This window comes from Berghia stephanieae, chromosome 4 (genome assembly GCF_034508935.2).
Source record: "Berghia stephanieae isolate SIO BIC M18660-M18661 chromosome 4, UCSD_Bste_1.3, whole genome shotgun sequence".
In the NCBI taxonomy this organism is placed as follows: domain Eukaryota; kingdom Metazoa; phylum Mollusca; class Gastropoda; order Nudibranchia; family Aeolidiidae; genus Berghia; species Berghia stephanieae.
In genome coordinates, this window is record NC_088363.1 from 34,906,459 (window position 1) to 34,931,179 (window position 24,721).

A 24,721-nucleotide genomic window follows, 5' to 3' on the forward strand; every position below is an offset into this window, starting at 1 on the left:
CTCGCTTTCGGATCGGAAGGTCCTGGGTTCGAGTCTCGCGCTCGGCGCATAGTTGAGTCCTTGGAAAAGGCTCTATACTCACATTCTCTCGCCGTACTCAGGTGTAAAATGAGAACTTGGTCGTTAACAGCAGTGTCTTTGTCCGAAAAATTGTAATTTCGCCTTACAGGCGGCATGTCTCGTCCTCCATGTGAAATATTGCTGTTGACCAGGGACCCCTTGTAAAGCGCTCTGAGCACATGTAGTGGATATTGCGCTATATAAAGCTTAATTTTTATTTTTTTTATTTTTTAATAAATCGACTTACCGTCCGATTTATCAGGCAAGATGACAATCGTGGACATGTGAATCTTGCCCAGCTTCCCTCCCATGGGCTCCGACAAGACCACTGCAAACGATTCCTCCTTCTCGAAGAGGGAGTCATCGATGATGGTCACGCGACAGAATTGCTCCTGCTCCCCTCTGTCAAAGCGGACCATGCTACGGTGGTCCAAGGACCGCGAGATGTAGTCGGAGAATGACGTCACAGTGCTGGGTATGGTGCCGGTCGCAGTGTCTGAGAGGATGTAAAAAAAAAAAAAAAAGCATGTTCGATTGTTTTTTTTTAAATAATTAAGACTATGATTAAATAATAAACTGAATATTTACCTCCTTCATTATTACCACATTAAAATTGAAACAGTGCAACATTTCAGAGGTTTTTAGAGAAATCACAGGAAAACAGAAGAGAAACAAAAACACCAAAATAAAATCAAAACAAAACAAAAAGATCTACAAAAAATATAAATAAACAAAAAACAAACGAAAAAAAATTAATCACAAAAAACAATACAAAAACAAAACAACAACAACAACAACAAAACAAGCACAACCCCCCCCCCCCCCCATTATAAACAAAAACAAACGAAAAATAAATTGGAACGAATTTTTTTTAAATACAACAGAGGAGAGAGCAAGCACCATTACCAGATAAATGTCATTTATATAGCGCTTTACCCCGTTGTCACAGGCTCTAAGCGCTTTACAGTGATATAAAACAAAACATGTTACAGTGAGACAAGTGTGAAGGAAACGTGATACGAATTCAATTTAACAACAACAAAATATGAAAATAATATTGCAACATTATGACGTAAAAAGATAAAACTTTAAGCGAGATTTGAACGTTGTCAACGAATCCGAGCATCTCACGTGTGACGGGAGAGAGTTCCAAAAATGGGGGGCCGAAAATTGAAAAGACTGTTCACCTATCAGACAAAACCTGTTTTTATATAAAATGACAGTATCTTATACATGTCTTTTCATATTATTATCAAATTATATGAATGGTGCACGAAATGAACTGATAGCACAAAGAAATTCATACCACGCGGACGCGCGAGCGTTTGTTTGTTTATGTATGTGTGTTTGTGTGTGTGTGTGTGTGTGTATGTGTGTGTATGTGTTATTGTGTGTGTGGTCGTGCGTGTGTGTATGTGTGTGAAGAGGGGGGGGGGGTCGGTTTATATGTCGTGTGTATCTGTTTAGTTTGTGTGCGTATTATATATTATGTGTGTGTGCATGGGTCGATTTATGTATGTGTGTATATGTGTGTATATGTGTGCATGTGTGTATATGTGTGTAGTGTGTGCATGTGTGTATATATGTGTGTGCATGTGTATATGTGTGTGTGCATGTGTGTATATGTGTGTGTGCATATGTGTATATGTGTGTGTGCATGTGTATATATATATATATATATATATATATATATATATATATATGTGTGTGTGTGTGTGTGTGTGTGCATGTGTTTTGTATGCTTTTTAAAAACTGTTGATACGTTATATATAATGGAGTGTTCTAGAATCTCACCTTCAACGGTAGAACAGATAACAACAGTCTCTTCAGAAATGTCTCCGATTCTCTTGATGGGGATGAACACCTCCCCGATGTCTTCTGCTACTTTGACGATGTCGTCAGAGAAAAACACTTGCGATTCTGTGAATCAAATTAACATGTTTATGTATGTATTTGAAGAAAAAAATATCAAACATTAAATAGTGACCCTTTGCCTCAAAACGGTATTAAGTCGGGATGGTTAATATGTTACAAATTGAATTTATAACCAGAAATATCAGACTTGTGTTGAGTTTCTATGTTTTATTGGGGATAATGGATACCATATTTTAGGGTGCTAATGCTAACAATTTATATTTTTGACAAGTTAAGTTTAACAATTAATACCGTTTTGAGACGATGGGTCACAAATACTCTTTCCAAACTCAATATCAAATCATTATCAATAAGTATGAGTATGAGTTCATCGTAGAGGGCCGGTGGCCCGTTGATGGTCTTTGGATCGGTCTCCACCACCAACTTGTGGAGGTCGAAAGACTGGCTGGTAGCTTCAATGGGAAATCGGTGCTGTATTTTAGATCCTGAAGGAAACTATCAATTTGTCTTTTAAAGCTGTTAAGGTTACAGTCTTGATTTGTTTGGATTAAATTGTGGTTTTTTTTTTTTTTTTGCTGGCTTGTTCTTTGTTTGTTTGTTTTTTTTTTTTTTTTAGTTTAACGTCCTTTTTTCTCTTTGTTTTTTCGCTTTGTTTGTTTCTTTTTTTTCTGTAACTAAAGAAAAGAGACCAAAAAAAAAATATCTTAAAAACCAAAGTGCAACAATTGCTCGTTATATCAGACATTCATTTATTATGTACAGAAATGTATATTTGAAATTTCAAAACTTCGTGGTTTCTCGGGGAAAGAAAAAAAATTAGTCTACATAGCTTTACAAACAAATAACTTAGTCTATCTCAATTATGATTTTTTAAAATGCTGCACAGTCCTGAAAATAGGTTCGACGGAACCCAATTCTCCTTTCCTTTTCAACAAGATTTATTGAATCAAAGAAGCATAATATGCAGTTCTGTATTTGGAGCTAAAAAATAGTAATTCTACGAATTTTTCGTTGTGCTCAGCAGGTTTGAGTATGGAGCTACAATTTTATTTTTTCTCTCCGATAAGTTAAAAGATTTCCATTTTTACGTCACAAGACCCACCGTCTTCAAGGTCTTCTATGGTGACCTTGGCCACATCCGGGTATTCCAGCACGGCCATGACAGGGTCAGAGAGTTTCAACTCAAAAGATTCCGATTGTTCAAATTTCTTGTCATCCACGAGTCGCAGCCGCCATGTTTTCTCCGTTTGACCTGGTGGAGGAAAAATGGGCAAAGATAAGTTGATTCGTCTTTCAAATAAATGATGGCGATATCCTTTTTAAACTGAAAAATTACACAACATATAAGATATTAAAAACACGATTAACTTTTTTTCTCGGCATTTGGAGAAGTGCAATATTAACTCAAAAATGGTTATCTGTCACTTCATTACCTTACCATACCTTGCCCAGGGTTGCTTCTCATAGAGGTTGGATGCCATGGTCTTCCAACATTTATTCTCTGTCTATAGCCATCTCTGAGCAGTCGTCCATCATACTCCCAGTCATTTCTTTTATATTTCCCCAACCAGCTCTTTCGTTGACTCCCTCTCCCTTTTTCCCCATTAACCCTCTCCTTACCAACTATAGGAAAATCGTCACATTCGTTACGATACAAAAACATTTTTCTTATTCAAATTTCTTTTGTAATCATAAAATTTAAAGAAAATGAACAATGTGTTGTAAAGCATGCTTTGCTAAAGAAATTAAGTATCGCAAGAACTTACTGATATTGTGTTTGGGTGATAAAAAATAACTGTTGTGTTAGTTGGGTCTGAAGTTTTGGGGAAAAGACTGAAAATGGCTGGCAAGGAGAGAGTTAATCTTTCCTTCAAGTTTTCACTTCTGAAGACTGTTTTGGCGTCGTATATGGCCATGGCACGCCAACTTTCTGTGCTTTAAAATCACCAGAAGTACTTTCTTTCTTATATTTAGTCCATCCAATACCATTCTGTTTGATTGTTTTTCTCTTTCCACGACACCTTTCCCACTTAATTACCTTCATATTGTTTCTACAGAGAATGCACATAACACTTTAAACTAGCAATGACTATGAAAAAAAATTTTTTTTCTCTTTTTGAGGAAAATTTTTGTCTAAAATCAAAGCCCTATCTCCACTGAGTAAAAATGTTTTTGAATTTTGAAAATCCATTCATAAATAAACAAGTTATGCAGTTTCAAAGGTGTCATTTATTTGGATGACCCGCAAAGAGGAAAAAAACGCAAAAATATGGGACGCTTTTTCGGCATTTTTTTTCGACCTTTGGTTGTATCTTGCGTAATAAGTGTGAAACTTGAAGAGCAAATTAGGATGGTGTTTTGTAAAATACGGGAAAAGTACTCGTCATATTCATATGAAATTTTACAACCAAAAAGAAGAAATGTTCATGTATTACCTTGTCAGCGACAAAACCTCCACGCCAGGTAGTTTTAGAAATATTTTACTCCAAAGAGTAAAAATTTATTTTTAACGGTCTTCTGGTAATCGCACGAGTTTTGTCGCTTGACATAATCTAAAATGACCTTTTTTCTAACTGTGTGCCAACTTTCAGTCATATTCATCAATAAACAGCGTCGTAATTAATTTTTTAAAAATAGCATATACGAAACGGCTTCGTCCCATATTTTGACGCGAATTCGGGCACTTCGTAAGCGAAAAAGAGGCCCAAAGATTTGTGCGGGATAGTCATTGCTACAAACGGCTCGTTCAACTCACAATAGAAAATACCTATGCAACTATTACATATTATATACTGATAACCCACAATTTGACAATAGTCAACAGATTTCAAAATGATTTCTTTGATCTTTAAAATATTTAATAAATGTTTTTGTCGTTATTGCTTTTAATTTTTTTTTTATGTTTTGTTTTGTTTTTTGTGTGTTTGTTTTTTCTTTTTGAATTTACGGTAATCAAATTGTATGTGCAGTGTCTTGGTAGATGCATTTGATTTTAGTTTCAGGTATCCCGATATATATAATAATATATATATATATATATATATATATATATATATATATATATATATATATATAGTTATATATATATATTTATATTATATATATATATATATATATATATATATATATATATATATATATATATATATATATAATGTAAATTTTCACTCACATTTTTTGGCCGAGACGACTCGATTCTGTCCAGGACAGAAACGAGTCGTCTCGGCCAAAAAAATGTGAGTGAAAATTTACATTATATATTAGCTCTAACCACCATTAGCGAGCACTTTCGTACCTACAAGTACCCACCAACACTCATAAATATTTATATATATATATATATATATATATATATATATATATATATATATATATATATATATATATATATAATAATTATTATATTACATACATCTTGAAACATGCATACTAAAATGACAGATGTGTCGATAAGGTAATTGGCCATCCCATACACAGGTACCGACATCCGCGTCAAAAGAGCTCGTGGCTTGCTATTTTGACATCTCATCCACTTGGGGTTATCTCCCGTGGTTGTTTTACGATCACCATGGCGACATAAAACAAAGATAACAAGGGAAACAACCCATTTGTAAGGGAGATAAATGTCTTATAATCTCGAATGGGAGAGACTTTCTACAAAAATGGTATTCTATCAACTTGTCCAATTCTAGTCTTCTATCTTAATTGCCAATTATATTTCCATCCCACAAAAAGATGATATATAACCCACAGTCACGATTCGGTGTTATGTCTTTCAAATATACACTCACAAGTTCGGACTAAAGGCCAGAGGTATGGCCTATCTCAATTTATTAAATTAATATATAAGGTGTTGCTGTTGGTTTTTGGTTGTATATTTTTACATGTTTGTAGATTTGCATATATTTATATATATATATATGCATATATATATATATATATATATATATATATATATTATATATATATATATATATATATAGTATACATTGTCGCCATATATTCTCAACTTTGTGTTTTATACATTTTTATGCATGCCACGTCTGTAAACGAATTTCCATTTTTTTTTTGTGATGAATAAAGTAAAGATTATTATTATTATTATTATTATTATTATTATTATTATTATTATTATTATTATTATTATTATTATTATTATTATTATTATTATTATTATCATTATTATTATTATTATTATAATATTAGACATGGTTTAAAAAAAAACAAATTAAAAAAAACTGAATATAAGGACAAACCATTTAGAATTTATGAATTTTTAAAGACAGAATTAGTTTTTTTTTAAAATGCCTACTTATATGTGATATCGTGGTATGACGCTCGCCTTCGGACCAGAAAGTTCTATGTTTGAGTCCCGCTCTGAGCGGCGTATTTGTTGATTCACTGGAACAGAATCTTTACGAAGGGTCACATTCGTGCAACCAACCTCCAATACACATTTGCTTCAAGACACAACATGCGATGAAGAAATACAATTCTAAATTCCAAAACAACCCCCTCCTCCCCCAAAAAAAAAAAAAGAACGAAAAAAATAAAAAATAAAACAAAAATAGAATAAAAATAAAAATGAATCAAAACAGAGCACAATTTTTTTAATACAACAAACGAGCAGAAAACAAACAAACCAACAGACAAACAAACAAAAACCAAAGTCAACATAAGATATTAACTCACTCAATCCTAGAGATTTTTGTTACTTTTCAAAATTGGAAGAAATGTATAAAAAATGAGCATGTACATAGATAAGTTTTATTCAATTACCATTAACATGTAAAAATTAAGAACATTAGCTTTGATACTACGCCTATAATTTGTCTCAGAAAAATGTAATAAATAGGCATGGGGTAAAAGTAACCCCGGGTATACTACGGATATAGTCGGTGTTAGGGTTGAGTGAGTTAATCATATTATCCTAACTCCAATCATTCTGTTCAAAGGTCAACAACCTGACCATGAAACCAGTGGTTCTCTTCCTCCCTCCCTCCCTTCCCCATCCCTTTCTCCCTCCCTCCCTCCCTCTCCCCCTCCCACACTTTCCGAATGTTAAGACTCAAAATCCCTCCGTGTAATTTTCTATCCACCAAAAATAATACCCGAGATCGCCATATTTGTTTTCTTTCAATCAAACGAGATGTCAACTCTGTCGAATTCTGGAAAAAAAACCCATATTTAAAAATTTGGCCAGAAAACTCGTCCTTCAAATATCGATCGATTTAAATGACCCTCATCTTGGCAAAAAACTCAAACCTGAGACTTCGCGAAGTCCCAGGTTTGAGGGTTTTTTTTGCCAAGATGAGGGTCATTTAAATCGATCGATATTTGAAGGACGAGTTTTCTGGCCAAATTTTTAAATATGGGTTTTTCCAGGGTACGTCAGAACTGTAGAAGCCTTCAGCTCCACTACGATGTTACTCTAAGCAATAGAGTTAAAATCAAATAGAATACTGACATAACACGAAAAAACACGTATTTCAGATTTTGGCCACACAACTCGTTCTTTCGATATCAATACATTAAAATTATGACTACCATCATTTTGATAAAAACTTTCAAACCTGGGGCAACCGTTAAGTCATAAAACAATTCCCAGGTTTGTGAGTTTTTGCCAAGACGAGGTAATTTTAATCAATCGATATTTGAAAGACGAGTTTAGTCGCCAACATTTTAAATACGTTTTTCTTTTCTTTTTATTTTTTTTTTTCCTCTGAGAGAATGATATAAGAAATTCTCAATTTTACCCACGGTCTTTACAAAAAAAATAAAATAAATAAATAATTTTTTTAAAAAATCTAAATAAAAACATTATTATGAATATGAATATTTATATATTTCCACATTTGACTTTTTTTCCCATTTCCACTAATTATCTATGCTCAATACGTTTCACTATGTTTCATTTATCATTTACCCCCACCCCCCCCCCCCCCAACCACCAACCCATATGGAACCCTATTTTCATTTTTCACACAAAATCAATCGCCTGTATTGTAAGTCGTGCCTTTTAGACCAACAAACACTCTCACGCTATCCGTCACTGCCAACGGCCAGGTACTTATCAGTGACACTTCGATCGAGTGGGGCATTATTGTGTGTAAAATGCCTTATCCAAGGACACAATGCTGTTGCTAGAATTTTCCACGATCATGTCACCAACTTGGCCACTGATCACGCTTAACATTGCTTGACCTTTGTGACACCAAAATCGACTTCGTATTGCTTGCCGTGCCAGCGAGCCACATGAAAGGTACCTACCCCAACGAGTATAATAATAGTAATAATAATAATAATAAATAATAATAATAATAATAATAATAATAATAATAATAATAATAATAATAATAATAATAATAATAATAATAATAATAATAATAATAATAATAATAATAATAATAATAATGTAGGAACGATTTTGGTTTCTGTCTTTTCTGGGATAAATTATAATAGTTTGTTATTGTTTTTAAGGGTTTTACGGCGCTTGCTCGCAACACATTTAGGTCATATCAGCGCCAGTAACAAGGAAGAAAATTGGATACTAAAAAGTTCTAGAATGACAATTAAAGCACCCAAGAAAAGGTAAGACAATGGGGAATTGACTCAAATAGGTAACAGATGTAGATTTCAAGAGCACACTATCAATGAACAGATACAAGCACAGGCCCCTACTAAGAGGAATACACTCAAATGTTTACAAATCATATATAATATATAAACAAACCACATTACAAGCATAAACAGAGAGATGATTAACAAGGAAAAAAATATCATCTCCCAAAACTCTTAACTATACATTTGACGGTTTCACTCTCAGCAAGGGCATCCGACCAGGACCTGAACAAAACCAAATAATCTCATTCGCAAGACAAAGACAGAAAGCAAGTTGGAAAACAGATATAGGACATAGAAAGTACCTCCCTGCCCACTACGGGAGGTCAGAAATCTCACCCAGTGGGATAGAAGACACAGTAAGTACGCCCTGCCCACTATGGGAGGTCAGGAACCCACCAAGATATAGATAGAATGCGCTTGGCCAAGGAGTTCACAACATTGCCATCCGGAAGTATAACGGACCAACACACAAACTCTGTGTAACCATGAACTTTTATAGTCTGGTTAATACCGTTAGTGAGAACAACTCACAAACCCGGATGGCAAAAACAATAACAAAGGCCTGAGTGACGTCATCTGCATACTATCTATAGGGGGATAGAAGACACAGTAAGTACGCCCTGCCCAGTATGGGAGGTCAGTAACCCAATCCAGATAGGGGGATAGAAGACACAGTAAGTACTCCCTGCCCACTATGGGAGGTCAGGAACCCACCAAGATATAGGGGGATAGAAGACACAGTAAGAACGCCCTGCCTACTATGGGAGGTCAGTAACCCCATCCAGATAGGGGGATAGAAGACACAGTAAGAACGCCCTGCCTACTATGGGAGGTCAGTAACCCCACCCAGCCTGCCCACTCTATGGGAGTTCAGGAACCCCACCCAGCCTGCCCATTATGGGAGTTCAGGAACCGCACCCAGCCTGCCCATTATGGGAGTTCAGGAACCCCACCCAGGGATTAATAATGGCAAGTACGGTCAAAATCTGAAGAAAAAAAAACTGGTAACAAAATAAGTGCAGGTATAACTTGCTAAACCGCTGACTGGCCTTGAGCAAGTCACATTGCCCTAGTTCACTTTGCAGCGCTGCACTGCGACTGACACCTGGGTTATTCCGGTCTTCCCTTGGAATAATAGACCCTAAATACAAATTTCACATTTGGGATGAATAAAGGGATTAGTTTTTCGTTTAATTCTGGCCAGAAAACGCGCCATTGAAATATCAATCGCTTTAAATAAATAAAGTCCCAGGTTTGAGGGTTTTATTTTGACCCTCATCTTGGCAACAAAATAAAAATCTCAAACCTGGGACTTTACTTATTTAAATCGATCGATATTTCAATGGCGCGTTTTCTTGATATATTTGATGAATATTTGAAGAATCATTTTTTTCTGGCCAAAACTTTTAATGTTCAGGTTTTGTTGGGTTATTTTTCCAGAGTACGGAAAGCATACACAGACCTGCCAACTTGAAAATTCAAAAATTCGTAATTTTTAGGACATAAAAATAATAGTCGCTATAGTTATCTTTATAAGTCAACAATTCACCCTCACAATGATTAAATAACACATCGAAATCCTTAAAATGGTATAGTGTGGCATCAACTTTAAGTTTCAATACGTTTTAATGACTGAGATGCTCATGAAGTTCTGAAATTGAAGCCGAAATTTCGTAATTTTACGATTTTTTAGTAGTAGTTGGCAGGTCTGCATACATACACCTAATAACTTCTTAACATGTACCTGTCAAGTGCTGACCACTTACCTGGATTAAATTGTACCTGCTTGGCATATCGAGATGTAAAGTCTTCACCAACCCTGGCTGACCCGTTGAGAGCAGTTACAGCTGTCAATCAAAAACAACAACAAAATAAGGAAGATACAATCGAATTTGCGTAAATAAAAAAATATAGAAAAACATCTTAAAATCAAAAAAGCTTTTTTAGCTTTAATGCTGATGCACAAAAGGGTTATAAGCCCATATTTATTACTGTAAAAAAAAATAATAATAATGTGAAATTGATTGTAAGCTTCAATTTAATTGAAAAAAACCCAGATCAAATAAACGTTTCGGGTTACCCCTTTATCAACAAAACAGGATGAATGAAACACCACAGATGAATGAGATAATGTGGTAGTGGCGTAGTTAAGATGAATTTATCTTGTGAAATAGGATCAAACATGAGACTTCTTTGAAGCTTCCGTTTGAGGCTTTTCCACATCACGTGACTTACTGACAAAAGCAGTTTCCCCGAGGTATCCTCGCCTTCTGAGGGTGACGTTGAGGACTTTGTCAGTCTCGTTGGCCATGATGACGTCACTTGCCAGGGAGATCCACGCCCAGTTGAGGTGGAAGGGCTGGTTGGCCAGGACATTGCCGCCTAGGAGGGAAGGACGAAGGGCGAGGATGTTGTAATTAATGAGTTAATATTTCATTCTAGGGATGATATGGCGATGATGGTAGTGGTGGTGATGATGATGATGATGATGATGATGATGATGATGATCATGATGATCATGATGATGATGATATTGGCGGTGATGATGATGATGATGATGATGATGATGATGATGATGATGATGATGATGATTATAATAATGATAATGAGGATGGTGACAGTAACGTTATAGAAATTTATGAAGGCAACAATTAAACACGGACTTGTGAAGGCGAAAAGCTGTAGATATAGAGGAGGGGTCAAGGACTACCTATCTTGTTTACTTTCAGAAGAAAAAAAAATCACTTTCTCCTATCTATAAGTAAAACAACTAAATGTGACCCTTCGCCTCAAAACGGTATTAAGTGGGGTTGGTTAAGATGGTGAAAACTGAATTTATAGCCAGAAATATCAGATTTTGTGTTGAGTTTGTATGATTTATTGAGGAGAATGGATACCATATTTTAGGGTGCTAATACCAACAATTTATGTTTTTGACCAGTTTAACATTTAATTCGGCTTTTAAGCATTTGGTTCGTTCCGACAAAATACCGCTTTGAGACGATGGGTCACAAATCTTACTTATCATCCGACTCCGAAAAAGTATTTGGTACAAGTTTCAGTGACCCCAACACTCACGATAGTTCAAATTCAACATAATAACAACATAACAAATTATATCTTGTCAAACATGATATATTAAAACAAACTTGTGTCAGGATTTTTGAAAACTTTTATCAGCCATCTTTTCCCTTATGTCAGAGAACAGAGACCACTGCCATAATAAACTATAATGCAAACTCCCTGACAAAGCAACTTTAAAAGAAAAATAATAAAAGTCAAATTATATCGATAAATTAAATTGAGATTCAACATAATTTGTGCGTCTTTGATAAAGAACTCATTTTACACTTGAGTACGGCGAGGAACTGTGAGTAAAGAGTATTTTTCCGAGGACTCAATTATCAACTATGCGCCGTTTAGTCAGTGTAAAGCAGAGTAGGTAATATAGAAATAAATTTTGTTTCCGCTTCAATAAATAGTATGATTATCTGAGAGTGAAAACATCGGGTTGGATTTCACATAACTCTACCTATAGATAGTATGCGCTTGGCTAAGAAACTCAAACATTGCCACCCGGAAGTATAACAGAACAACACACAAAAAAACTATGTGTAACCTTGAGCGTTAATAGTCTGGTTAATACAGGTTATTGAGAATTACGCCTAAACGCGGATGTCAAACAGCAATAACAAAGACCTGAATGACGTCAGCCCAATAAATTATATTTAATTATTAAATAAATAAATAAAATTAATTATAAAAATAAATAATGTATTAAATAAATGATTAAATGAATAAATAATTAAATAAACAAATACATAATTCAATAAATAAATAATTTTTATTTTATTTTATTAATTCAAAAAAATAAATTAAGTGGTTATCACCGAATCTTGCACCTCTCAGTTATCTGACAATTCAAAAATATAAAATACTTTTCACTTGCCTCCCTTTAAAAGTAACGTTCAGATCATCACATCTCTAATTCGGGTGTAGAGCCCGAGGAGTTTGTTTTAATAAAAATATACGAGAAATAAATACTGAAAGCTCGTGTTACTTTTTCATTATTTTTTTTTTTGTCTCTTTGTTATTTTTCTTTCTCGCTAAGTATTCTTGTTAGTATTTGATGGAAACTGCAAGAAATTCTTCTATTGTTTGACTAAATAGGACACCCGAGACTTCAAGAAAACGAACAAGGGTTGAAATTGTAAGTTGACATACGCAGACCTGACTAGTACTACGAAAAACTCGTAGCAATACGAATTTTTGGCTCCAGCTACAGAACTACTTTCGCCTGGCTCTTTGACTCAATAAATATTGTTGCGAAGGACGGTTTAGTTCCATAGAATCTATGGAAGGTTTTGTTCCATAGAATCTATGGAAGGTTTAGTTCCATAGAATCTATGGAAGGTTTAGTTCCATAGAATCTATGGAAGGTTTAGTTCCATAGAATCTATGGAAGGTTTAGTTCCATAGAATCTATGGAAGGTTTAGTTCCATAGAATCTATGGAAGGTTTAGTTCCATAGAATCTATGGAAGGTTTAGTTCCATAGAATCTATAATATTCAGGTTTTTGGACCATGCTGAAGGCAAATTATTTATTTCTAAGGCTAATTAACTCTCTCCTTACCAGCCATTTTCAGAATTATTGCCGAAACTTCATACTCGTCTAACACAAAAATATATTTTTCTTACTCAACAAAAAGAATTAAGTACATTATATACATAATATTGTTTATCAAAAAAAGATCTACAAGGCAGTGTCGAGTTTTTATTGCTATAACAAATCAGTTTCTTCAAATAATTGAATCTACAAAAAGAACTGAATGAGGAAAATGTTGGTTGTATCGTAACGAATGTGACGATTTTCCTATTGTTGGTAAGGAAAGGGTTAAAGTTAATTTTTCTATTTTTTTTCCCTGGGAAAGTACATTTTTTTAAAGGCAGCTCTGTATGTGGTATCGGGTACAATCGATGTCAAGTTCTCCATTTACCTCGAGTTAAGAGGAGAAAAAATAATATAACAAAAAATAAATATAAAAATAAAATACCCCTCAAAAATACAATAGAAAAACTATTTGAAAGGTAAAGCTAGACATTCCGAAGCTGTTTAAATGTCAGATTGTTGAATAATTAAGCTTGTTTCATTTCGCAAAAAAAAAATCTTTCTTCACCTTTTCTTTAAACCTCTCCTTACCAACTATAGGAAAATCGTCATATTCATTGCGATACAACCAACATTTTTCTTATTCAAATTTCTCTTGTACATCATAACATTTAAAGAAAAAGAAGAGTGTGTTGTAGAGCATGTTTGGCTAAAGAAATTATGTATCGCAAGAATTTGACTGCTATTATGTCTGAGTGATAAAAAAATCTATTTTGTGTTAGTTGGGTGTGACCTTTTGGGGAAAATCCTAAAAATAGCCGGTAAGGAGAGAGTTAAAAACTCCTAAGCCAAGACGTGAAAGCAGTACCATATTTATTTCTGGCACAGCGCGTAGTAAACATCATTGCAAATTAAATGTAGAAAGTATCATATTAAAGAAAGACCACCTACAAATTGTGTGAAATGTTCGATGTCGTAAACTTCAAAATGCATCTCTCTAATGAGGGTGTGTTTCCAATTTCGTTGTAATTTTAGCTTTCGTGAGATCTTTTTGTCTTGTCTGAAACAACCTCTTTAATATGACATCCATTGTAAAAATAAATTCTGCAGGAAATCTGCTAAAGTGCTAAAAACCTTTACAGGGATCCAAATAAATATATGAAAAAGTGTGGATTTAACAGTGCCATCCAAAGCAAGAAAAAGTAATACAAGAAGAAAAAAACAAAACAATCCCAAAACATCAGTCCACGTCGACAGGGGATTGAACCTCAGATCTCTTGATTACCGACCATCTCAACAAGCTCAAGTCGCCTTAACAATAAAGTAACATCGGTCCCTCGAACATACAACATATTATTATGATCAAGCAACATAATTAAGTAAGGGTATAACGGGCCACCTTTAACTTGACATCATAATCTGCTATTCACTGAAATCTTCAACACAAGGGATATTGAGAAAGGCCAAGAGTCTTCTTGAATGGGGTTACAACATAGCCCTCTTTACACATGCCTACTCGCAGGGGTTGTTGCGAGGAAACTAGAAGGCTCACGAGTCCCGCTGATAGCACTTTAACTCTTTCTCTCTCCCCCCCCCTCTCTCTCTCTCTCTCTCTCTCTGTCTCTGTCTCTCTCTCTCTTTCTTTCTCTCTTCTCGCTCTCACACATACCCACACACTCCCTCCCTTTCTCCCTCCCTTTCTCACTCCCTTTCTCACTCCCCCCCCCCCTCTTTCTCTCTCTCTCTCTCTCTCTCTCTCTCTCTCTCTCTCTCTCCCTCTCTCTCCCTCTCTCTCTCTCTCTCTCTCTCTCTAACTCTCTATTTTGCTATGATTACATCTCAAGCACTCTTATTTTTTGGTTGCTTTTCCCGCCCCATTCAAAGCTTGGCCCGTATTGTTGTAGGCAGTGTAGGAGTTTGGTCGAAGGACTTATTATGATGGGTAAATTCTTGAATAATTGGATTCAATAGCCTGATGTCACGTCGCCCAGCAACTTCGGCTATCGTGGTTTTAAAGAAAGAATATAGGTACTTTTTATTCTTCATGCTGACTAGAACTTTTCATACGTCTTATGATCAGAATGTGTAAAAGTCAAAACATGATCAGATTTATAATGGGTTTTTTCCCCCTCTGGATACGCTTTTATGCTCGTTGGAGAAGTATTTCATATGGGCGTCCGCCATTGTTCCGATAGTTTAGAGCCAGTTACTAAGTTACCACGCGTCATTACGAGGGAAGTGACGTCACGACCGTTGAAGCGTATTGGCAATAAGGAATTTAGAAATATATATGGGGACAAATGCGACGCATCACATCTGAATCGGACCCGACGTGCACTTATTTGCAGATCTGATAACCCAATTACTTATAGGCTTTTATTGTTGTAAAAGAAATCTCACAAAAATGACGCCAAATATTGTCCATTACAACAAAAATGTTAAACTAGGCCCATAAGTGGATTCGGATGTCAGACCTGCATATATATGTACACGTCAATCGGACCCCCCCCCCCCCCCCAAAAAAAAAAAAAAAAAAAAAAAAAAAGAATTTAAACATAATATTATTAGACATAATGTGATTAGAAATAAAAGTCATTTTTGCATTGTACGACTTGGTGGATGGATAGGGGTCCGAAATAGATATCGACTGTAACAGGGATAAATATCTGACCTTTTGGGTGTAAAACGACTCTTCTACCATTTGAGCTATAGATAGAATGAAGTTGACGTCACTCTGGTCTTTGTTATTGTTTTTTGCCATCCACGTTTATGAGTAATACTCACTAAACGGTAATCCATACTATAAAAGTTCATGATTACACATAGTTTTGTGTGTTGGTCAATTGACTTCCGGATGGCAATGTTATGAACTTCTTAGCCAAGTGCATACTATCTATTGTCTCAGTCATTGTAATAAGCAACAAGTAAATAACCACCAAGATAATAATATTAAAGTCGTTGGTTTCACGTGCTGTCATCGTAAGGTATAAGAGCCCCTTTATCAGTTTCCTTTATCAATTGGTAAACGATTCTGGAGCAAAATATTCTAAATTGAGCTTTTATATAGAGCAATATCACGAAATGTGCTCAAAGAGCTTTACAAGGGGTCCCTGGCCAACAGCAATACGTAATATGTAGAACGAGACCCGACGCCTGTTGGGCGATATTACAATATTTTTTTTTCGACAGAGACAACGCTGTTAACGACCGGGTACTCATTTTACACATAATGCGTACGGTGAGATAATGTGAGTAAAGAGCCTTTTCCGAGATTCAATCACCACGGAACAGTTTAGAGAAAAGTTAATTCACTGCTTTGGTGTGTTTGAGTCTTCTGTCCCTCTTTACATTCAACACTTACTCCAGCCATACGTACCTCTGAGAAATCTTAGATCCCACGATTCAAAATTGTAAGCATCTCCTAAAACTAAACTTAAGTATTTTGGTGATAGGTCTCTTATGAAATTCGGACCCACGATTTGGAATGATCTCCCTAAATCTGTGAGATTCTCGAGCTCGACATTTTCAAAAAAGCCCTGAAAACATATCTTTTCAGGAAATATTTACTTAATTGAATTTTAAATGTATTGTATGTGACATTTATATTGATGATGTATTGATGCCCTTTTATGCTCTTAATTGTTTTAATACCTTGGTTGAATGTTTTTTTTTTTTTTGGTTTTTTTTTTTTTTGGGGGGGGGGGGGGGGTTTGTTTTTGGTTTTTTTTTTTTTTTTTTTGGTTTTTTTTTTTTTGGTTTTTTTTTAAGCGCTTTGAGGTTGCGACGAAAGGCGCTATATAAATATGCTTATTATTATTATTATTATTATTATTATTATTATTATTATTATTATTATTATTATTATTATTATTATTATTATTATTATAACACTCAAACACATCCTTAAGTGTAAAACATCAAGCCTAGACGTCTACCTAATTGGATTCAATAGTCTGATGTCACGTCGCCAGCAACCTCGGCCATCGTGGTTTTAAACAAAGAAAATCGGTACTTTTTAATTCTCCATGTTGACTAGAACTTTTCATATGTCAGAATGTATAAAAGTCAAAACATGATCGTATTTATAATGTTTTTCTCCTCTGGATACACTTTTTTGCTCGTCGGAGAAATATTTCACAAGGGCGCTCGCTATTGTCCGATTGTTTATAACCAGTTACTAAGTTACCATGCATCATTACGAGGGAAGTGACGTCATGACTGTTGAAGCGTATTTCCGACAATACACCAGAGGCAGTTTGCAAATTAAGAGAAGAAAGGAAGAAAAGACTCAACAATGTACCGAGAGAGGTTCGAGCCCAGGACTTTCCGAATCGAAAGCGAGTGTCATAACACTCGACCACATTATAGCCGCACAGAACCGAGGGGGGGGGGGGTCATTGAACCCAGAAAACATTGAGTAGTATGTTAGGGCATTTTCTGAAAATAAAATATTCATCCATAATAGACTTTGAAGTAAAGACTTTCTAAACATCATTGTAAACGTTTCTTTCTTCTTCTTTTTTTTTTAATTAATGAAAATATAAAGGAAAGATTGCTTTTAAGAAGAAAATAATCCCCTCTCATGCACCCCCCCCCCCCACCCCGCACCACCTAAACAACTGAAGTTTTTTTTAAAAATCTGATTTTTAAAGTTCCGCTGATTTATAGACATTTTGTAGAAGCCATAAAACTTGGAGATAAGACAAGAGGTGATAGGACAGAATAACAGATAATGAATGCTAAACAGATAGGAAAGCAAAATATAATATAGATAGTGCTCACGACCTGAACGCGTCTCCTTTATAAAATAATGCGGACATTTAATTTGCAAATTATGAGTTGGTGAGAGAATATGGAGCAGTCACCGGTGTAAAGATGTGACGGTATTATGTCGGGATGAACACGATGTGATAAAGTCAAATTGAATTTAAATTGGTCAAAAAATTGGAATGATCGCTAATTGGCACAATAAAATATGATATTCATTCTCCTCAATCAAACATACAAACTCAAAACAAATCTGATATTTCTGGCTATAAATTCAATTTTCAGCATCTTAATCATCCCGGCATAATACCGTTTTGAGGAGGTGAGGGGTCACGAATGGGCGGGGGGGGGGGGGGGGTAGCTTATAGCTCAGTTGGTAGAGCGTTCGTTTCACACGCAATTAGGAGACCGAGATCGATCCCGGGTGCAGCCGAATTTTTAAAATTATTTTTTTACCCTTCTTTCCGCCCAGCAGTGATTGGGTAGCTGGTTCTCTTTGACCTGGCAAAGGGCACATTGTAATATTATACGATCGTCCTATCCATAGGGTAGCAAGCAATTGCTATTGTACGTTTCACGCTATAGTAACCTTGATATGCACCGACACAAATAGGCTGGAAAATGCTTGGAGGACTGCCATGAAATTCTGAAAAAATGTGTATGAAACAATACGTGACAAAGTAGAAAGAAAAAGAGAAAAAAAAAAACAAACATTCCAAAATATCAATCTTGCCTCATTTGGGGATTGAACCTCAGACCTCATAGTTACAGGTCACCAGACGTGCTTTGCTGTACGAGGGATCGAACCTCCAACCGCCTGATTACAGATTAGACTTTCGATCCCCAATCAGTTGAGGTGAGCAAATTTTTTTTGAGATGATTTTTTTTGTTTGTTTTGGTAGCACGTTTAACCGATAAGCGGGAGGTCTCTGGTTCAGTCACCAGTCCAGTCAGCCAGATTCTTTAGGATTTTTATAGATAGTATGCAGATGACGTCACTCATGCTTTTGTTATTGTTTTTGCCATCCGCGTTTGTGAGTTGTTCTCACTAAACTGTATGAACCAGACTATAAAAGTTCATGGTTACACAGAGTTTGTGTGTTGGTCCGTTATACTTCCGGATGGCAATGTTGTGAACTCCTTGGCCAAGCGCATTCTATCTATATTTTTGAGGAAAGGGATGATGGTGGGGGGGGGGCGGATTATGTTTTTTTTCTTGTATTTTTCTTACTACTTTGCCCGACAAAGCTCACATCACACCCTTCCAGGACATTTCGTTCGCGCAACCCGCTGAGATAGTCAAACAGAGGGCGTGATGAGCACTAAAAAGAAATTCCATGCGCGTGAATGAGCGAAAGATCATAAGAACTCAATAGCACTTTACTCTTTTCCAAGTTCAACAGATGAGTATTTAAAGATATGCACGTGCGCTGCTCACTGGTCGTGCGGTCCCATTCATGAAAACGAAAACCATATTGAATTCATCAACAAACGAACCGTACGCTAAAAAAAAAACAAAAAACAAACAAAACAAAAAAACTTGTCTTTATTTTTGTTTTTCTATTTTTTCTTCTACGTTTCGGCTCCGATCTTCGTCGCAAAGTTTAACGTGATGATGTTGATGATGACGATGGTAGGTGAGTATACGACCCGCACGTGCTCTATCATTACATCTTACTCACGTTTTTAAAGGAAAAACAGACGTTGACATGACAGGCCGTGTAGATGAGTGTAGTTGTAGTATAGCAGTAGTAGCATCGGCGGTGCACGTTCATTTTGAATCGTTGAAAGGGTTGGATTGATGTTAGAAGACATTACCCCATTACAGCGGGGTTCGATTTTACCCTACCCTAATATCATTAAAAAAAATAATTAAAAATTATGCCCTTCCGCCACATCAAAATATATCGTCGGCTTGGCATTCCATGAAGGAGTATAGATGACTCATCAAACAAGATGTCTGATGTCAACAGGAATCACCCATGATGTCCATGTGAGCAAATTGGGGGTTAATAATCTTGCCCAAGTAAAAAACAAAAGTGCCTGAAGCGGGGCTCGAACCCGGGACTTTCCGGGTCACAGTGCAATGCCTTAACCACTCGGCCACTTCGCCCCCCATTTATTATCAATTTAAAGTCAATATGACGGTTTGTATAGCGGATTTACATACGGATTCGTCTTGCTTAAAGGTCTATAAAAAATGAATATCATTACAACAATGAGCCCATATGGAATTGGGTTATCAGACCTGCAGATAAGTGCACGTCTACCGACACCAAAACACTAAACCTCGCCTTTAAAAGGTTAAAAGTAGATACTGAAGTAAAGGTTTGCCGTTTAAGATTTAATCATGAAAGTTAAATGAAGTCTGTGGTACTTCTGGGACAAGTAAAAATAAATAAACCACGACTGTGGTACCATGAAAAAAAAAACCCACGTATTTAAAATTTTGGCCAGAAAACTCAACCTTCAAATATCAATCGATTAATACGAATCATCTAATCAAAAACTCTCAAACCTGGGACTTTGTTAAGTCTTTAATAAATCCCCAGGTTTGAGAGTTTTTTTTTTTTTTTTTTTTTGCCAAAATGACAAGTCAATTTTAATCGATCATTATTAATTGAAGGACGAGTTCTCTGGCCAAAATTTTTAATTCGTTTTTATTATCAGCGTACGGTAGATGAGAATGAAATTTGGTATGTTTTCTTATTTATGTTTTTAGTGTGTTGTTATCACAGGAAACGGAAGTGTCCACGCTTTTGAATGTTACGGCAAACATTTTTAGTTAGTATAAGCGGAATATAATTCTACAAAATGTTTTAACTACAATATGTTTTGAGCACGTGCAACGTACTTAATTGATGGTTGTACTACTATGCAACTATTCGGATAGGAAGGTCCTGTGTTCGAACCTCGCTCGGCGCATATTTGAGTCCCTGAAAAGGCTCTTTACTCACATTTTCTCACCGTACTCAGGTGTAAAATTAGTACCTGGCCGTAATTAGCGTAGTCACACTTGAAAACAAAATTATAACATCGCCTAACAGGCATCATGTCTCGTTCTAAATGATACGTGTTGTCATTGGTCAGGGACCCTTTGTAAAGCGCGTTAAGCACGTTTAATAGATATTACACTATATAAAAACTCATTAAAAATATTATGGATATATATATTTAATCGTCATCACACCTGCCAACTTAAAACTCAGTTTACTTCATCTATTTAATTCCGTCATGACACCGGATCGACCCCTAGGTCACATTTTACTTTTTAAAAAAAATAATAAATAAATGAGTTTTATATAGCGCAATATTCACTAAATGTGCTCAAAGATCTTTACAAGGAGTCCCTGGCTAACAGCAACATTTATCATTTAGGACGGGACATGACGCCTGTTAGGCGATATTATAATTTTTCGGGCAGAAACAACGCTGTAAACGGCCAGGTACTCATTTTACACCCGAGTAAGGTGAGAGAATGTGAGTTAAGAGCCTTTTCCAAGGACTCAACTATGCGCCGAGCGCGAGGCTCGAACCCAGGACCTTTTGATCCGAGAGCGAGTGTCATACATACCACTAGAACACATAGCTGCACTTAAAACTCAGTTTACTTCATCTATTTCAGATTTCATTCCGTCATGACACCAGATCGAACCCCTAGGTCACATTTTACTTTTTTTAATATTTTTTTTTTTTAAGTGGAGACATGAGCACCAGTGAGTCAACCATCAACGCCACATCAGAGCTCTCGTAAATCTTGCAAGAATTTATATTTTTTTCTTGCAATGCACAAGGAATCTCGGTGCATGTTATTCCTTGGGGACGCGTGCATCTTAAATTATTCTGCGTATAATAATATACGTAGATATAACATAATGTCTCAACTTGGAGGCTTGAGAACAAAGGATTTGGGGTATTTGTAACAGGGATGGTGGGAGGTGATGATGATCACTCTCTCTCTCTCTCTTTCTTTCTCGCTCTCTCTCTCTCTTTCTCTCTCTCTCTCTCTCTCTCTCTCTCTCTCTCTCTCTCTTTCTCTCTCTCTCCTCTCTTCTCTCTTCTCGTTCTTCTCTCTTCTTCTATCTCTCTATCTATCTACTCTATCTTCTCTTCTCTCTCTCTTCCTACTCCTTCATCTCTCTTCTCTGTTTATCTATCCATCCATTTGATACCAATCTATCTATCTATCTATCTATCATCTATCTATCTATCTATCTATCTATCTATCTATCTATCTTCTATTGCCTACCTACCTACCTATCTATCTATCTATCTATCTATCATCTATCTATCTATCTATCTATCTATCTATCTATCTATCTATCTATCTATATTTCTATTATCTATCTATCTATCTATCTATTATTATATCTATCTACTAGTTGCTACTATCTATCTATCTATTTATCTTTATCATTTGCCTACCTACTATCTATCTATTATCTATCTATCTATCTATCTATCTATCTATCTATCTCTATTTGCCTACCTACTACTATTTCTATCTATCCATCTATCTATCTATCTATCTATCTCTATCTATTATCTATCTATAACATCTATCTATTATCTATCTATCTATGTCTATTTATATTTTTATATAAACGTATCTGTTTGTCCATTTAACTATCACTCTATCTAAATGTTTCTATCTATCCATCTAATCTATCTATCACTCTATCTATATATCGATAAATCTATCGATTTATTATAATATTGTTTATAACCATATTATATATATATATATATATATATTATATACTGTATGTGTAGTATGTATGTGTATGTATATATATATATATATATATATATATATATATAAACTTTCTCTCTCTCTCACACACACACACACACACACACACACACACACTGAAGCAGAGACATTATATTATCTTTTGACATGTAATAGAATACTCATTGAAAAAACACCAGTCTAAAACAAAAACACGATAAATCTTTTAACGAAGACATCAACGATCTTACTTACTCATGTTCAATGCTTCGTGTTTAGAAAAGATGTAAAAATCATTATTTTAACCATTCTGTCATTTCAATCAGAGACGAAGAAGAAAAAACTTCTTGAATTTCATTCAGGTCAAAGGAATTTCAGCACTGCACAAACTCTGAAAAAACAGGTTAGTTAAATTTTGGCCAGAAAACTCGTCCTTCAAATTTAAATATCGATTGATTGAAATGAAATGACCCTCGTCTTCTCACAGAACTCTCAAACCTGGGAATTACGAAGTGAGTTAGGGCTAGTTGGCTTACTCAAGGCCACACGTGCGACGGAATCGAACCGACCGTTGGTCGAACAAAGACCATAAAGGCATAATATATATATATATAATATAATATAAATAAATATAATTATAAATTTTCCAATAAATAACATTTAACTGAAATGTAAATGTTGCTGCTCGAAGCTCGGAGAAATAAATACTATGAAATTGAATGTAGGCTTCAATTTTATTTTATTTTTAAAAATGTTATTATTATTTTTATTTTTATTATTTTTTAAAGTCTGTTCTTGTAATAAAATTGAAGCTTACATTCAATTTCATAGTATTCATTATTATTCTGTAACAGAATCAAAAGAGGGAGAAATTACAAAATGTAAGACATTCCATTCAAGGCTCTTTGAAATCGTGTTTGACAACTTGAAATGTCCAAGGTTACGGACGTTTTTAAAAAGTGTTAAAGATCATTTCTATGGTCCAAATTTGATGGAATCATTTTTTCAAAAATAAAAAAATAAAAATATCATTTAGAAAAAAATGTAAGCCACCAAAACCAAAAAAAAAAAGAAGATAATGTCGAAACAATAGAAAATGAAAACAATTATTTAAATCCTAACAAATTTAAATAAATATACAAATAAATAAATAAATAAATAAATGAAATAAATAAATAAATAATGAAACAAACAAAAAGACGACAAGCCCCGCCCTCCCCGAAATAATAAAAAATAAAAAAAACAACCAACAAACAACTAATCTATAAAACATGTTTTGTATGAATTAGCCGCATTTCTCTCTCCATCTATATCTGACAATTTTGGAAGTATCTAGGTGAGAGCAAGAGAATGGTTGGCACCGAATCGTTCGAATCGTTCGTTTTATAATGAAAGCAAGGCTTTCTTTGACGTGTACTTAGATGCGGGTCTGACATCCGGACGCATCTACGGGCCTAGTATAACATTGTTGGTAATGGACAATATGTTGCGTCATATTTAAATATTTCCATTAAAGCAACGAGCCCATAAAGAATTGGCTTATCAGACCTATCAGAAGTGCACGTCACTTTCTCTCATTCCAACCCGTCTTTGTGATCACGTGATAGCAATGGGAACACATTTGGATTTAGAAGGACTTGTTGGTTTTCTTAAACCATAACAAGCTGCTGGGGGGGGGGGGGGCGAAGTAGTGGCCGAGTGGTTAAGGCATTGCACTGTGACCCGGATGACCAGGGTTCGAGCCCCGCTTCAGGCACTTTCGTTTTTTTTTCCTTGAGCAAGATGATTAAGCCCCAATTTGCTCACTTGGACAACATGGGTGATTCCTGTTGACTTCAGACATCTTGTTTGATGAGCTATCTATATTCATTCGTGGAATGCCTTGGCGACGATATCTTATGATGTCGTGGCGCATTAGGCATAATTAAAAAAAATATTAACAAGCTGCTGACTGATACAGAATTAATACAACTTCTTAAGAAAGAAGGAGTAGGAGAACGAGAACGAGAACGAGGACGAGAACGATGACGAGGACGAGGAAGAGAACGAGAAG

At 35.3% G+C, this 24,721-nt stretch overlaps 1 protein-coding gene across 1 annotated transcript in view; it reads right to left on the reverse strand.

Annotated features, from left to right (window-relative positions):
- LOC144970474 (FRAS1-related extracellular matrix protein 2-like) overlaps positions 1-24,721 on the reverse strand; it is a 216,174-nt gene that overhangs the window by 40,439 nt on the left and 151,014 nt on the right. The window contains exons 3-7 of the mRNA XM_078910158.1: positions 10,795-10,941; positions 10,326-10,406; positions 3,038-3,187; positions 1,855-1,980; positions 308-556 (exon numbers count right to left, since the gene is read on the reverse strand). Of these exons, the coding sequence (XP_078766284.1) occupies positions 308-556; positions 1,855-1,980; positions 3,038-3,187; positions 10,326-10,406; positions 10,795-10,941 (753 nt within the window). The remainder of the gene's footprint in view (positions 1-307; positions 557-1,854; positions 1,981-3,037; positions 3,188-10,325; positions 10,407-10,794; positions 10,942-24,721) is intronic.